General features: G+C 48.4%; 10 protein-coding genes across 10 annotated transcripts; 4 read left to right on the forward strand and 6 right to left on the reverse strand.

The window, feature by feature from the left end:
- Positions 1-671: 671 nt before the first annotated feature.
- On the forward strand, positions 672-2,399 carry N7484_009231 (uncharacterized protein; the record flags this gene model as incomplete). The annotated part of the gene is made up of 1 exon (XM_057119618.1): positions 672-2,399. One exon carries the CDS (start codon positions 672-674, stop codon positions 2,397-2,399), a length of 1,728 nt encoding a protein of 575 aa, XP_056969173.1.
- Positions 2,400-2,586: 187 nt separating this feature from the next.
- N7484_009232 (class II fructose-bisphosphate aldolase) lies at positions 2,587-3,449 on the reverse strand (the record flags this gene model as incomplete). Its single annotated transcript, XM_057119619.1, has 2 exons — positions 2,587-2,772; positions 2,841-3,449. 2 exons carry the CDS (start codon positions 3,447-3,449, stop codon positions 2,587-2,589), a joined length of 795 nt encoding a protein of 264 aa, XP_056969174.1.
- Positions 3,450-3,973: 524 nt separating this feature from the next.
- Positions 3,974-5,566, forward strand: N7484_009233 (Zn(II)2Cys6 transcription factor; the record flags this gene model as incomplete). The annotated part of the gene is made up of 1 exon (XM_057119620.1): positions 3,974-5,566. The coding sequence occupies one exon, from the start codon at positions 3,974-3,976 to the stop codon at positions 5,564-5,566; it is 1,593 nt and encodes a 530-aa protein (XP_056969175.1).
- Positions 5,567-6,037: 471 nt separating this feature from the next.
- Positions 6,038-6,576, forward strand: N7484_009234 (MARVEL domain-containing protein; the record flags this gene model as incomplete). The annotated part of the gene is made up of 2 exons (XM_057119621.1): positions 6,038-6,134; positions 6,197-6,576. The coding sequence occupies 2 exons, from the start codon at positions 6,038-6,040 to the stop codon at positions 6,574-6,576; spliced, it is 477 nt and encodes a 158-aa protein (XP_056969176.1).
- A 123-nt stretch (positions 6,577-6,699) lies between these two features.
- N7484_009235 (NAD(P)-dependent oxidoreductase) lies at positions 6,700-8,123 on the reverse strand (the record flags this gene model as incomplete). The annotated part of the gene is made up of 3 exons (XM_057119622.1): positions 6,700-7,263; positions 7,317-7,810; positions 7,868-8,123. The coding sequence occupies 3 exons, from the start codon at positions 8,121-8,123 to the stop codon at positions 6,700-6,702; spliced, it is 1,314 nt and encodes a 437-aa protein (XP_056969177.1).
- Positions 8,124-8,609: 486 nt separating this feature from the next.
- N7484_009236 (uncharacterized protein) lies at positions 8,610-9,794 on the reverse strand (the record flags this gene model as incomplete). Its single annotated transcript, XM_057119623.1, has 1 exon — positions 8,610-9,794. The coding sequence occupies one exon, from the start codon at positions 9,792-9,794 to the stop codon at positions 8,610-8,612; it is 1,185 nt and encodes a 394-aa protein (XP_056969178.1).
- Positions 9,795-10,572: 778 nt separating this feature from the next.
- N7484_009237 (uncharacterized protein) lies at positions 10,573-11,250 on the reverse strand (the record flags this gene model as incomplete). Its single annotated transcript, XM_057119624.1, has 1 exon — positions 10,573-11,250. One exon carries the CDS (start codon positions 11,248-11,250, stop codon positions 10,573-10,575), a length of 678 nt encoding a protein of 225 aa, XP_056969179.1.
- Positions 11,251-11,641: 391 nt separating this feature from the next.
- Positions 11,642-12,420, reverse strand: N7484_009238 (LITAF-like zinc ribbon domain-containing protein; the record flags this gene model as incomplete). The annotated part of the gene is made up of 3 exons (XM_057119625.1): positions 11,642-11,813; positions 11,872-12,334; positions 12,396-12,420. The coding sequence occupies 3 exons, from the start codon at positions 12,418-12,420 to the stop codon at positions 11,642-11,644; spliced, it is 660 nt and encodes a 219-aa protein (XP_056969180.1).
- Positions 12,421-13,750: 1,330 nt separating this feature from the next.
- N7484_009239 (uncharacterized protein) lies at positions 13,751-14,546 on the forward strand (the record flags this gene model as incomplete). The annotated part of the gene is made up of 2 exons (XM_057119626.1): positions 13,751-13,781; positions 13,834-14,546. 2 exons carry the CDS (start codon positions 13,751-13,753, stop codon positions 14,544-14,546), a joined length of 744 nt encoding a protein of 247 aa, XP_056969181.1.
- A 312-nt stretch (positions 14,547-14,858) lies between these two features.
- On the reverse strand, positions 14,859-15,432 carry N7484_009240 (uncharacterized protein; the record flags this gene model as incomplete). Its single annotated transcript, XM_057119627.1, has 2 exons — positions 14,859-15,294; positions 15,332-15,432. The coding sequence occupies 2 exons, from the start codon at positions 15,430-15,432 to the stop codon at positions 14,859-14,861; spliced, it is 537 nt and encodes a 178-aa protein (XP_056969182.1).
- Between the last annotated feature and the right edge of the window lie 168 nt (positions 15,433-15,600).

The raw sequence follows: 15,600 nt of genomic DNA on the forward strand, positions 1-15,600 counted from the left end.
GATTTCTGGCAGGTGCGAACTATTGTTGATATATGCTGTAGGAGACAATTACATATGTACATACAAGCATTGCTATGGATCATTGTCCATTTTTTAAGCTTTCGACGAGGCGTTCCGTCCCTTTGGTTTTGATCTTATTTTATTCTTATTTTATTTTCTCTGACTAGGAGCCAAATTCCATAAGCACCATTTCACCACGTCTCAACGTGAGCATAGGGGACAAATTTGTTTTCCTGAGCATTAAATTGTCTGCCAGGGAAGCTGCGTGGCCCATTGACTTTGTAAAATATGAACACAGTGCTTCCTGCACTATTTAAGCACCTGGGAAAACCATGACAGGAAACTTCGACGGCTATCATTCCTCGGACAAGCCAAGCCGGATCGAGGAATCCAAGCTTCTCTCCTGATCGACCATACCAACAGGACCCAAAACGCCCCCTACGCTGCCAACACTCGTCATAATCCCAGGCCAAAAGGCTGATTATGTTCTCGCGTGTCCGGTATGAGAGACGCGGCAGATCAAGATCACAACAGAATGGAGATCAACAATCCAACGCGCCTCTTTATAAAAACCTGGATACCCCTTTGCCCCCATTCCCAAGTCTATAGTAATTTTTCCGACCGATTACACTCCTTACCAGTTCCTGAGGCAAGTACCTCACTTCGACAAAATGCGTTACGCCTACGTCTCACTGGCGGTTTTCGTCGTTGGCGCCGCCGCTGCGCCTTCTTACCCCCGTCCCGACGAGGCCGGAGATGCATTCAACAGTTTCCCTTTCATGACTGGTGGACTTTCGTCTATGGATGACGACGATGACGGAATGGATAGTGCTATCCCTGCCGCTATGGAGGCAATGATGGCTGTCGAGTCCGCCAAGGCTTACGGGGTGGAACAGGCTTCTGCTGCAAAGCCGAGCCATGCAGTTGTGCAATCTGCTACGCACAAGATGATGCAGAAGCCCGATGTGGTCAGTGACGCTGAGATCCCCGAGGCTCCTGTCAATTATAATGCTCCGGTGGAGATGTCCAAGCCCACCGAGGCTCCTGAGCCTACTGAGGATCCCGAGCCTATCGAGGAACCCAAGCCTACCGAAAAGCCGAAGCCTGTGGTGAAGCCAGAGGCATCTGAGACCCCCAAGCCAGCTGATAAGCCAGCTCCACCCGCTGATGATCCGGACATGCCGGATCTGGATATGCCTGGATTTGACTCAATGCCTTCCGAAACACCTAAGCCTTCTGAGAAGCCAAAGCCGACTGAAAAGCCCAAGCCTACCGAGAAGCCTCAGCCCACCGAGGAGCCTAAGCCCACCGAGGAGGCCAAAGTCACCGAGGAGCCTAAGCCTACTGAAAAGCCCAAGCCCACCGAGGAGCCCAAGCCTATTGAAGAGCCTAAGCCCACCGAGGAGCCTAAGCCTACTGAAAAGCCCAAGCCCACCGAGGAGCCCAAGCCTATTGAAGAGCCTAAGCCCACCGAGGAGTCTAAGCCTACCGAAAAGCCCAAGCCCGCCGAGGAGCCTAAGCCGACTCAAAAGCCTAAGCTCACCGAGAAGCCTTCGCCTCTGGTGAAGCCTACGCCTGTTGTGCAGCCCAAGCCCACCGAGAAGTCAACTACGAAACCTGCCGTGAAGCCAACGGTTCCACCCACCCCCAAGCCCGTTGATGTGCCTGATTCTATGGTCGATGATCTCTCTATGCCGGATTTGACCATGTCTGACCTTGACGATATGCCTCCCGTGGAGTCATCGGCAAAGTCCAAGCCTACCTCTGCTTCGAAGAACATCCCTGCCCCATCTGAGGACCTAGAGGATGATGATGGCCAGAATGAGTACCTCCCCCTCGAAAACGTAGTTCCCCCGATGCCGAAGCCTGTGGCTCCTTCGCCCACCTCGCATGTCGTGGTTGTCGCTCCTTCGTCTACATCGCATGCCGTGGTTGCCAAGCCTAAGCCCACGCACAGCTCTTCTACTCCTCTGATTCAGAAGACCTCGTCCTCGAGCTCTTCCAGCTCTTCCAGCTCTTCCAGCTCCTCCGCTTATGCCACTTCGAAGCCCTCGTTCTCGAGCTCTTCCAGCTCTTCCAGCTCCTCCGCTTATGCCACTCCGAAGCCCTCGTCCCCGAGCTCTTTCAGCTCCATGGTCAAGCCAACTCCTATGGCTCCCTCGTACCAGGCCCCTACGAGCAAGGCGAGCAAGCCTACTTCCACTCCCCTGATTCCTAGCCGCCACTCCACCACCCCTTCTGCTACGCCCTCTAGCTCGGGCACGCCTTCCAGCTCGGCAAAGCCTTCCAGCTCCACCCCTGCATCAAAGCCAAAAGCTGGTGGTCTTGGAAGCCTTGGCGGCCTTCTCGGTGGTCTGCCCCTTGTTGGTGGCCTTGCTGGTGTTATTCCCGGTCTGTAGGCATATGTCATTTGCTATTTCTTTCTATTTGGCGTTTCTGTGTTCTCATATATCCAAGATGGAAGTGGAGGCAATTGTCGTTGCGAAGGGCCTCGTTCATATTCAAGAAATTTATTTAATTGGTAGCACTTTAGCAACGTACTTCTAATCTTGAATGTAAATGTAAAAACCAACAAATCACCAAATCTCAAGGGTATCTTCCCGCAGCGCCCAACATCTCAATACACCGCTCAACAGCCTTCTGCATAGCATTCGTAGCCTCCTCCAACAACGTAGTTAGCGGCACCTTCCCAGCCTTCTCCGCCTGCACCCTAACATACTCATTGTTCAAAACCTTATTGATATTGATCTTCGACACCCCAGAATCAATGCACTTTTGAAATATCTCCTTAGAAAAAGGATCTGCTCCATGAAGCACAAGTCTGACCTTCCCCCCCCCACAGCCTCATTAATAGACTGCAATCGCTCGTACTCCAACTGAATTCCCCTCGGCCCATACTCCCCATGCACATTCCCAAAAGCAGGCGCCAACCAATCAATCCCCGTATCAACAAACTCCTGACTCTCCTCAGGTGTAGTCAAAAGTCCCTCCAAATCAGCTGTATCAGCAACTCCATCCTCCCCACCCTCAATACGCCCAGGCTCAGCCTCAGTGGCGATCCCCCGCGCATGGCAGTACTCCACCAATTCGCGGGTTAATGCTAGATTCTCTGCTTTCTCGTAGTGCGACATGTCGACCATGATACTGTCGAAACCGCCTAGGTCGGCCGCATACCGGATTATCTCGGGCGTCTGCGCGTGGTCCATGTGTACTGTTACTGGGACGCTGGCCTTGCGGGCTGCTTCTGCGGCGGCGTGGACGAGAATTCCGTCGGCATAGTGTACTGCCCAGGGGAAGAGGAGGATCATTGCCGGTGAACGCTTGGCTTCTGCTGCACGGACTGTGGCCAGAATACCTTCAACGTTGTAGCAGCACATCGCTGGGACGCCGTAGTGGTTTGTGGATGCATGGTCGAGGATGCGCAGAGCGCGATTTTCGGTGAGAGGCATTGTGCTGATAATTGGGGGTAATTGAGAGGGTTTGCGTTGCGGGGTATTTTGGATCGCGGGGGTTTAGACAGTTTTAAATGGTAGAATGGGTGCCTTCTTGTTGGTGTTCGCTGATCTGTCCGTGTTGGTATTTGTCGCATGTTGTCCGATGGGTCGGAGATGGCCCGAGAGTACAATTACGTCAATTGACCTAGGCCGAATCCAAGTGTGTCGTATTCAACGTGAACCTTACGGAAATTAGTTCCCCAGGAATTACATCGGTATGAAGACTGCTCTACATTCTATGTCAGTTGTGTTGGAGGCCCCGCGTAGTGTAACTATGCGTATCTGATTTGGATCTAAGACGCCGCCGCTTTAACCTTTGTCATGCACGTGAGATGGTCTGCTCTAAGCCACACAACGTCAAAACGAGCGGCCTCATCTCGCATATTCTCAAGCCTTGTCATCCTCTTCCTCTAGAATCTATATGCCCTGGGATAATTTGTTCCGATCTTCGAATAATAGACTTGCCTTTCTTATTCGTCATGACCACTGGACTGAATCATACGCCAAAGAAAACCCGAGAAAGTACGTCTAAAGTTCGAACTGGATGCAGCACTTGCAAAGCTCGTCGGGTGAAGTGCGATGAAGGGAAACCTATCTGTAGACGCTGCACTATTGGGGACCGAAAATGCGAGTACAACAGCCCACGTACAGCGCCACCACGAGACATAGTCACGGTATATCTGCCTCCTGCGCAAGGTCAACCGGTATTGTTCGTAAATGACCGCGATCTCGACTTCTTCCACCAAAACCTTGCTGAGAAGTTGGATGGTCAATTCACTTCCCAGTTCTGGAGCCAGCTTGTATTACAACTATCACACTCCGAACCATCAATTCGACATGCCGTATCAGCCGTCACCGTCATTTATCAAGATGTCGAATCGTCTTTACAGCATCCGGCAGGCTATGTCAATGCCAACCTCCAAGCTCAACAGGAGTGGAACAAAGCAATGAAGAGCCTTTCAGCTCGAATCCAAGCGCATCCCAACTCGAATTTGGTACCTTTGACCTGCTGCCTTCTGTTCACATGCATCGAGCTCCTCAGGGGCAATATTGAATCTTTCATGCTTCACGTTCAAAGTGGATTCAATATTCTAGCTGCGCTTCGTCTCAACAGTGACATGGCTTCGGGTCTTGATTCTAATTTCTCGTCCAATGATCTTGAAGCCATCGAAGATCACATCGTTCCGATATTCTCACGTCTCAATATCCTCTGTTCTCTCGCTGGCAGGATGACACCGCCAATATACGCCCCAACAGCTATAGAAGACTCTCCTCAGGAAGATCTTACTCATTGTAGAGAACAGCTCGTCGGAATCTTAGATGCCTGTATTCGATTTATTGGCAAGATTGATATTAACGCAGCCACGTTCCAATTTGACGTCGACAGTCTCATTGAACAGGTCAAACTCCAAACAAGGCTAGACGCATGGCATGACCGGCTAGCCGAGCTTCTTGCACGAATGAAAGCGACCGGCAATCCGGCGAAGCAGGACGCTCTCAATCTACTTTTGGTACACTACAAAGTCATTTACATCTGGATACGGGTATGCACCACAGCTGGAGAAATGGCCACAGACTCTTACTTTTCAGACTTTGAAGAGCTTGTGCATTACGCGGAGCAAATCATCTACCCAGGCGTGGGCAGGGCAACACCGCAAACACTGTCTTTCGACATACAAATCCTAGGGCCTCTGTATTATACCGCGCTTAAATGCCGTCATCCCACAATACGAAGACGCGCGCTGGAGATGCTGCAATTCGCGCCTCGTCGAGAAGGGCTCTGGAATGCACATCACGCATACGTAACTGCCAAACGAGTGATCGAGCTAGAAGAAAGACATCTCAACGGGCAAGAATTGCCAGACGAGACTTCTAGGCTGTATGGTCTCACCCTGCCCGATGATGAGTCACGGATGTATAACCTGAGCGAGATGCCATTTGACTTTCGGAAATTTGACTACAGCATCGTGCCCAGTCCGGCTTATCCAGGCACGCTTGAAGCTGTGTTCCACACAAAGCCGTGGGGGCCATTGGGAGAGTGGCAGTCAATCACGGAGTATATTGAGCTATGATGTAGAGGGTATCTGCCCAGGCGTTGTTAGTCATACTAGAATAGAAAGCGCAGGTATGCATGACCTACCTTCAGGGCTTCTATTCAAGATCTTGATCGTCAAAACAGTGACCAAAAACGCTTGCTAATCTGAACTATGATTTATCTTACTCAAAATTGCTGATAGGTTCAGTCCGGTCAAGAATTTACGAAGCTTCGAATACCAGCGAACTTGACTCGTTTCGACCTAGCCGAGAATGGTTAGGCCTGTCTAAGACACGACTCTTGATTGGTGGGCATTTCGTAGCTGCCTGGCCCAGAATAACCTCGTACCCGACTAACCAGAATCGGATTAGCGCCTTTATGCAGTTCGCATGGTTTACAACCGCAGAGGAAATGTACTTAAAGAGTAAATATTCAGTGAAAGGGGTGAAACAATAATTATCACTTGACGTGCCCACCTCATCTCAAATTCATCACATATCGCTGCATCATGACCGTGGACAAACCGAAGAGCAGAACGCTCGACTATACCCTACGAGCGATACAGCTCATTTTCGCCATCATCGTCATGGGAATAGACGGCTATGGTGCGCATAATAAATGCATTCTACTCTATCATGGCACCGCTAACTCTGATCCCATCGCCTAGCTATTCACATATTTCACGGCCACACTGTTTACGAACACTTCGACTTCGGCAACTTCTACGATTACTACGGCATCCCTAATGCGTGGGGCTTCTTGTTATTCTGCGCTGCCTGGACAATTTTGATCATTCTCTTCCACTACCTTGCCGGATTTATCTTCGCGGACCATCGATGGTTTACCTATGCTCATGCTGCCGTCGAGGCTGTGGCTGTCCTCTCATGGCTTGCTGGTTTCATTGCCGTCGCTATACAAATTTCGTCCAATTCATGTTCGACAGGAAAAAGCCCATGTGGATTGCTCGAGGCAGCGACAGTATTTGGAGCACTGGAGTGGTTGTTATTCATGGTTACTGCAGCCCTGACTGTCAAGCATGTACTATAGATTTGATGTTATTGGTTGGCCATGTAGCAAGCTGGATTGGAGTGTCCTTAAACGTCCATTTTGGAAGAATGAATTTATGAAGATGAGACTAGCAATCAAAAGTTAAAGGCGTAGTACGTACAACTACAATCCAAGACCATAAACTTGCATAACGCTGACAGTGCTTTCATCACCAAAACCAGCCCGCTTAGCCAAAAACAGTGTATTGAGTGCCGCATTTCCAAGATGCAGTGGGCAATGTAGGTCTCTCGCCTTTTGCACAGCTCTTTCCAATCGTAGGATGGCATGATCGATTTTCTCCGATCCAGCTTGCATGTCGATATTGCCTTCAATCATCTCCAATCCCCTTGTCATAAATTGACGGCTAGAGCCGGCAGCATTACTGACAAGCGCAAAGAATTGCTGAAGATCAACCTTGAGATAACGCGCAAATGCAATGGCTTCAGCCGCCGCGACCAGGTTTGTCACCTCCATCATATCCAGAACTAATTGGCGCAATTCAACCTCCTCCTCTAACATCTTGCTATTCGTGACTTCCATGATAGGAGTGGGGAAGTATTGGCGAACCATAGATGAGTCATCCATAGATCCATAGCCTTGCAAAAGAGCTCCGAGGTAGACCTGCTCAGCTGTTGAGCAAAGAGGAGTGGGGAAATGGTTCTGGCGAGCGGAGGTGGTAATGATTCCCTACGGCTTTGTTAGCGGGTTCATTTCACGAAAAGAGCCAGAGATCCACTTACAACATCCTTGAGGATAATTGTCAGCGCGCTAGCACCAGGGTTCCAGTCTTCCTCCAGCATACGTTGCAGGCGGTTCTCGTGCATCCACGTCCACGCGCTAGACTCTTTGATAGCTTCGGCGGTGGTATCTGCATGCAAGCCCAGCTGTGCTGCAAAGCCCATTGCCTCACTGGCACCGAGAATGTGGATGCCCGCAAGAACCTGGTGCACCATCTTCATGTTACTTCCTGCACCAATGCCACCAGGCACCAAGTACAACTTGCTGGTATCAGACATAGCCTCGAGAAGAAATCGTCCACTCTCCAGAGCTTCATCTGGTCCACCAGCCATGATAGAAAGGGTTCCATTGGCAGCGCGCAAAGCACCACCCGAGACCGGCGCATCAATAAAGTGAATATCTCCACGGCCACGTTGAACTAGATCTTCAGCGACGGACCGCACATACGAAGCCGAGACTGTTGAGCATAAGATGAGGGTCGCATTTTGAGGAAGACCTTTTTCATATAGCCAGTCAGCAGTTCATTCATCCCACAATCAGAATTAGGACGTACCAGCAACAATGCCGTCATCGCCGAACAAAACGGACTGGACTTGCGGAGCTGATGCGACCATGCAAATATAGTACTGCTTCTCGCTTGCTGATTCCCCCAATGAGGAAGCAGGGATCCCGCCAGCATTCTTGAATTTCTCAACTGATGCGGGGAACACGTCGAATCCGTGAACGGGGTATCCCTCTTTCACGAGGTGGGTGGCCATACCGAAGCCCATGGCTCCTAGGCCAACGAAACCGATAGCTGGCTTAGACATAATAATTGGTGATGGTTTTCAAATAAAAAGGAATTGGTAAGAACAAACCAAGAAAAAGGATTGATAGTTGATAAATAAGAGCGTGGGGGCCGGAGGGGCTCTGGGGAAACGGAGTTATACCCGAGTGGGGTGATCGGGCGAAGTCCGACTGCCCGAGCTTCAACGTTAAATACCGAGCCTATCGGGGTAGACCGAGCTTGTCCCAAGGTTATAGAGCTCTACAGTCACTTACAATAGGAACGTTATGAGAGGGGCGGTAGAATTGTAGAATTCTAGAAATGTAGAATTTAGAGTTATGAAAAATTGAAAATTTCATGATGAATTGGTTCTCGGGCGGAATCGCGCCCGTTAAGTATTAACAGAGGCACATATAACCAACTAAGCGCCGACAGCGCCGACAACGCATCAAGTGCATTGCTCGCCAAAAAAAGATGACGAGGCGTTAAAGGATCTATCTAGATACCTGCATTCAACTCAAAGAAGAAATTACCACCCTGCTAATAAGCAACCTCCTTCCTCGTCGTCCGATAAATCAAGGAATTCTGCAGTTGCCCCATATTCGACTGTAGAGTCTAGACTAGTTTTAATCCCGAATGAGGCAAGCTCAAGGTCTGAGAACCACTTGTCAGCATGGTTCCGAAAATCAGGTGAAGACACACTTGACATGTTTGCGTGCCACAGACTAGTCTTTGAGTCGTAGTGATTCAGGGTGGGAGTGGGTTTGCGGAGGGTTTGATTATCATTGGATCCGTCATCAAGGGGTAATATTTCCGGGGTGATATGATTTGATATGATCCCTGTTCGAAAGGCCTGGATCAATTCGATGATGATGTGTTTTGGGGAAGGGAGTGCTGCGAGAAGATCAATTCCGTTATGGGTCGTGTCTTTTTCCATGCAGCCTAGGTCCAACTGTGCCAAACATTCAGTCACAATTTCGGGCATGGGCTCAAGATCGTCGTTCATATCGATGTCAGAGGAATCAACCGAGGAGACATATGACAGATGGTCAAAATCATAGAAGGCGGAAGATAAATCATCAGTAGCACACACATCAAAGCAGGTCCCTGTGGAAGGGTATAGTCCGTGGCTTTCATGGCCTAAATCAAGCTGTGAACAGGGATCAGTCGCTTCATCCGAATCATAGTCAAGATCACGAGATGTATCAAACTCAAGAGTACGGGATGAGTCAAAAGGGACACAACGTGGGGAATCCAAGCTCATAGGAGATCCTACCGATGAGAAACTGGCAGAGCAAGTGTATTCTGTATCGTAGCCGGAGGGGTGGCTTTGATAAATGTCAGTTCGTGTTTCGTGAATTGTGTTCGTGACTCGACTTCTCTTGGGAACAACCATCCGGGCCTTGAAATCAATGATAGGATCTGCCGCGTTCAATCCCTCCAGGGCTCGATTCTCTTTGGGGGATTGAGCATCGTGATCCTGTGGGAGATTCCAGTCATAGGCGCATTGTAGACAGAGGTCAGGGTGGTCGGGTGGAAGGAGATCATGAGAGGCTTTGATATCATTGCAAGATGAATGACGAGGCTCACAGGGCGAATAATCAACGTTGGCAGTCTGGAATCGAAGGTGGTTAGTAAACTCCAAGCAGCTCACGACTGTGTAGTTGGCGATGTGCCCACATTTGGGATAATAGTGGTATCCATATCTGCACATGGCGTATTTGGTTAGAGTAATTTTGATGGGATTGGAGTCTTTGAACTTGGTAGAGAACCCTGCTATATAAGATTGAGACGGGAGCTTTGGGTACGAATGTACCGTACAGGGCTATTGGCTTCTTCATCTACAAGTACAACCAAGCTCTTGAAATTCATGCACAGCAGACTTCTCATTGTCTTCCGTGATTACGAACAAAGCCAGCAAAGCCCTTGGCCCCAGTGGGGCTTGTAATTCCCTTTGTGCATTGTTAAGTCATGGAAACAAAAAGAAAACTTCGAACCCCTTGACTTTGCTGAAGACAACGATATGGTTCCATCGCTTGAAAATCGGAGCCATTGTCAATTGGCCATCAAAGGGTAGGCCATTGACTCTTTGAGGGAAAAGAGATAAAAGGAAAGAATCAAAAGAAGGAAGAATAACAACAATATTGATAGTGACAGAAAAAAGAAAAGTTTACCGACAGAAAGAATTGAACTTTCAGCAGTCAAGTTCCCTCGGTCTGAAGGAGAAGTCATCTCCTCCAGCTCCCGCTCTGACGGCTCATTGTTAGGGGTATAAGCTTTTCTAATGATTATGCACAGCGAGCAAACGGTATCGCTAGGGGCTGAAATTGGTCTAGGACGAGCTGAGGTAGCACACCAACCACATTCATGGATCATTCGCCCGTCAGTACTCTACACCCCCGACAAATCCAATCATAAATTTTGAATAGAGATGTCCCAATTAGATAAACGTACACATGTAATTATACAAGTATTGGAGGGTTGCAACCCAATCACGACTCAAGTTCCGTCAGATATTTCACGCCAGAGTCAATGAGCCACCAAGCCGCAGTTTCATGCATCCACCGAATCAACGGCCTCTCCAGCGGCATGTTCTGACACTCATCCGCCGGCCTCCACATCATAGTCTCGGAACAAAACACAACCTCATCTCCCTTCTCATGAAAACTCAAAGCAAGCCTCGCACAACAAAAGTCCATGTTAACCATCTTGATTTCAAATTCGACTTTATTGCTGCTTCTGGCAATAACGCGATACACACCACAGACTAAATCACCCTCATTAAAGTCGAGTGAAGAGATATGGGATGCTTTAAAGCTTCGCTTTTGTTCTTTAGTGTCACAGACAAGTCTGATCATCAGGGCCTGCGGGAAATGCGTGAAGGTAGTCATATTGCGTCGGACCAGCTTGGTGAACAGAAGCTCTATTGGGATGTTCGGGAGTGAGCCACGAAGCACAGATTTCGAGGCATGATCATGGAGCGCGAAGAATTTTTCTGTGAGGACGCCCTCCGGGATTGATTCGATGCTTTGCGGTTTGGATTTTGCGGATGAAAGTCCGCTTTGTGAGGTGTGTTGGATGCGGGATGACAGTTTTTGGTGGCAGATGTAGAAGTATACGGCTGAGGAGCCTGTTAGCACGGCGCTGATTGTTACGATTAATCGAAACATGGTTATAGACGTTCTTCCCAGGTAGTTGTAGTGTTCTTGCGGTTGAAGTCTTTGCGGCGGTGTATGACGCATCAGTCGAAGCGTCAGCTGAACCTAAATACGAATTTCTTGGCATCGCGAGTGGATCGGTCATGGGATTTCTATGGATCATTTTCTTATCTTCTCAATGCTAGTATCGAAGAATCACTGAACATTTCTTCCGAGACTGATATGTAGATTCAACAAACTATCTACGGGGTGACTCCTGCAGAAATCATAAAACGAGTCAACGTAAAACAAATTGGTATCATTATCAAACATAACAACCATGGAATCAAGTCTGCGACCATGTCTTGAGCAGCGAGATTCAAATGTGTGCTTTGTTAGTTGAACCTGCTCATGCAAAGCTAAATTAGACTGCTGAGGCCCGTCCGTTTTGAAACATCTCAACACGCCCACTATTATGCCAGCATGCAAGTTTAACACCACACTTTCCACAAGAGTGGTCGACATCTTTAAGGCCCGAAATGATGTATGGAATACATCCGAGGCAGCAACAGAAGCAAAGTAAAGCAGCCAAGGCACTGTTCAATATTTAGTATCAATTTCTAAGGAATCGTCCATTCATAATATCAAACTCACTGGGTAGTCGATCCCGATACAGCCTGTGTCCTTGTCATTTCTCGTTGTCCACAAGCAGGACAATCAACAGGAGCCGGAGTCTGCCGAAGTGCATGCAAAGGCACTGCGGACGCATAGCCACTAGGGTGAACGGGTGTATAGTATGCTTGCGGTTGTGGCTGCTCATAGTTGGGCGGTGGCTGGCCGGTATAAGCCTTCTCAGGCGCCGAGTTCATCGAGCGTTGACCTGCAAATGCCGGTTGAGGCTCATTAGAAGAAGGTTGCCCCGGGTATTCCTTCTCCATTAGAAGAGAGCTAACAGGCATCGGTGCGTCTTCGGGTCGGGTACGGTCGTATGATGGGACTGGAGGTGGGCTAATCGGGTCCGAGAGGGGTGCTGAATTGGTGCTGGCTCGTTCAGAGGTATGCAATGGGCTCACGGGGCTTATAATATGGTGTTCAAGAGTCTCGACTGGGATAAGGCCTGTGGATGGTCAGTTTTGAATACGACAAGTCATGAAGTCATGAGGAGAGCCTGGACAGACCTTCGCTAGCCGGTCTTCCGGCCATAATGAACTTGCGATTTAGATGGTATTTATACGAGGGAGGTCAGAGTAAGAGGCCCGGGATGAAGAGCGAGAAAGTGATATAATTGAAGGAGGCTCCCCGATGGCAGGGCTGTGCACATCGCTTTGATCATCTGTTTTGAATTCAAGTTATAATTAGTTCAATCATGCAGAGTTGAACAGGCCACTGCATTGCCCCATAGTAGACCCTGTGGTGGTAGTGGGATCGACAATGACTGTGTCTAGGATGCTGCCTTGCCCCTGTCCGGCTCCTTTGGAAAGCCTTGAGATCACTTGGATGGTACCTAATTTCCGGCGCATTTATCTAATGGCGCGAAGCTGCCGTACACTATAAGCTCCTCTCCAACTGAAGACCCTTGCAGATGTACGTGATATTACTGCGAAAATATCTATCCTGCCCTGAATATTACTTTGAGATTGGCCCCGGGGCGTATGACCGGGCTGAACGAGGCCGCCAACCAAAATAGGCTCCAGCGGTGTAAATTAGGTGTCTCGGTCCCTTACTTGATGCAATGGACCCCAGTTTATGTGAACTCGGTAAATATTCTCGACTAATCATCGATCTTGGTGATGGAAAGCATGGACAGAATGTATGTAATGACCAGAAAGTAGTTGAGAATAGAGGTCATCTCGACACTTGGCGCTCTCTATCCCCGTCTAGGTTTATCGCGCCCCGTCCAGAAACAAATCAGTGTAACGGAGTTACGTACTGTCTTCACCGCACCGGCTCCCCCTTTCTCGTTGCTAGTCTATTCACATCATGCGGCTCAAAGGGCGGAATATGATTTCGCGTATTATACATAAAATGGAGTGTATTGATACAGTAATATCTGGCATATTCAATAGCGCATCACGACCCTTGGCGGGCCCTGTTCCTCATTGCGACTAGCAAGTGTGGGGGCAATTGTGGGGTTGACGGTCCTTCAAGTGTCAGGGCGACATAGGCCCTCAAAATAGTCTACAGTAAGTAGTGGTCCATTTCAAGTGACGTAGTGACATTAGTGGAAAACATTCCGGAATAGCATTTTCCGTTCTTTCGTTAGCCTTTCGGCTCCAGAAAAATAGACTCTCTGAATAAAAGAAATTCCATGTCGTTCGGTATTTTTCTAGATTTACGAGTGAACGGCTTTACTCCGCCGGAGATCGAGAACAGTGGCAGCACGAAAAACGGTCGGATTTGCTCTTATTTCCGACTTGAAATGTACACTCGCAAAAATTGCATTATAAAACTCCATATTAAAGTCAGAACTATTCAATGAAGCCTTTAACTTTAGAATCACGGACCTGAATCCAGCCATCTCCATCTTATTACAATGTCCGAACAAACTATTGTCCTCATAACTGGTAAGATCTTAACCACATCAGACGATTCACACATCTTACTCCATGGGTATAGGTGCCAACTCTGGCGTCGGTTACGCAACAGCGAAAGCCATCTTATCCGACCCAAAGTACCATGTAATACTAGCCTGTCGAGATCCCTCGAAAGGACAAGAAGCATGTTCTCAGCTCCAGGCCTCCAATATTCAAGGAACACTTTCTGTCATTCAGCTAGATGTCGAAGATGACACTTCAATCTCCAAGGCCGTGAACACCGTATCCGAGCAATTCGGACGAGTCGACGTCTTTATCAGCAACGCAGGCACAACCTCGCCTGGCTCTACTGGACGCGATAAACTCGGAAAAATATTCTCCACAAATGTCTTCGGTGCGATGCTTGCTTCAGAGGCTTTCATCCCACTTCTACTTCAATCACGTCATCCTTGTCTCATTCAGATATCAAGCGCATTGGGTTCGTTGGCTCTTGCATCTGATCCAAATAGTGAGCATAGTATCCCGGTTTGGGATGAATACCGGATGAGCAAAGCTGCGTTAAATATGATGACTGTTCAAATGCATAAGCGACTCGAAGGGAAAGTCCGTGTTTTTGCTTTTTGTCCTGGTCTCGTGCGATCGATGCTGAGGGGTGTTTCGGAAGAGGCTGTTAGTGCTCAAGGTCATGCTGGGGATCCCATGGAGTCGGGAAAGGCGATCTTCGAGATTATTCTCGGGCGGAGGAATGATGACGTTGGTAAGTTTCTTCACAAAGATGGATTCTATCCTTGGTAGTTGGGCTCTCATTATTTAGACTGTTATTCGCTGTTCGGCATGGTTTGAGTCTCATCGAAGGATTTAAGCAACTATGTCAAATGACAAATAAAATGACATTAAGTTGACAATTATCTGAACCGTATTGTCTAGATTGGTCTCAAACAATCAGTATGTTCTCTACACTCTTGAATTCTCCATGTCCGAAGTGTGGTTATGATCTCTGATAACCACTGTAAGACACGTCGCGCGATATGACCTTGGAATAACGGACACAACGAGACAGAAGTTCTCTAGGTGAAGCTGGGCAAGTAAGAACCTGGGTAAAATAGGTCAGCGTAATATTGAAGAAAAGCTCAAAGCCTCGTACATTCCGTCGACTGCTCTTATAATTTCAGCCTTGATATTCTCTTGTAAGATAGTACTCTCAAGGACGAATCCCGGCAACCGGTTCATATGACTGTCGAGATAAATCCGAATATTCCCCTCTGAAGCTGAGATGGGTTCTGAGATACATCCACTGAAAGCTTTCTCAATTTCTGGGACGGGCCTTGAGGTGGCAAAGATGTTCGTTGTCGTTTCTTTTTGTAAATTGAATATTTCAGACAGGAATATTGACCGGCACCCATTAGATGCTTGGCATTCATCTAACGCACAATGTAGACTCTCGAATACGTAGCCGCAACAGCCAGAAGGGTCTTTGAGATCTCGTCCAAAGTTGGTCTTGTCCTTTTTTTCCGATGCCTGTTGTAAAGATCGCCAACGCTCTCTGGTAGGGAATTGCGGTCTTGGCTTAGCTGCTTGACAAGATTGCGACCCGGTCCTCAAGCTGCTGTTCCTTCTGTCGGGGCCATTCGCAATAAATATATGCAATTCCAATAGATTGATCGTGTAGGCTTCTAGTCATGAGGTCGTTGATGACTGCTGCAGCTAGAGTTGTTTTCCCTGCCCCGGGGATGCCTGGTCAGAACAATGTTTGCTTGGTGGATTTTCGCCAATTCTGGTAATTAACAGAGTCTAGGAACCATTGCCAGTCCCTGGCTGCTGCTTCTTTAACAAATCGCTATGCCGAGGT

The sequence above is a fragment of the Penicillium longicatenatum genome (assembly GCF_028827895.1).
Source record: "Penicillium longicatenatum strain IBT 33135 chromosome Unknown contig_6_segment0_segment0, whole genome shotgun sequence".
Taxonomy (NCBI): domain Eukaryota; kingdom Fungi; phylum Ascomycota; class Eurotiomycetes; order Eurotiales; family Aspergillaceae; genus Penicillium; species Penicillium longicatenatum.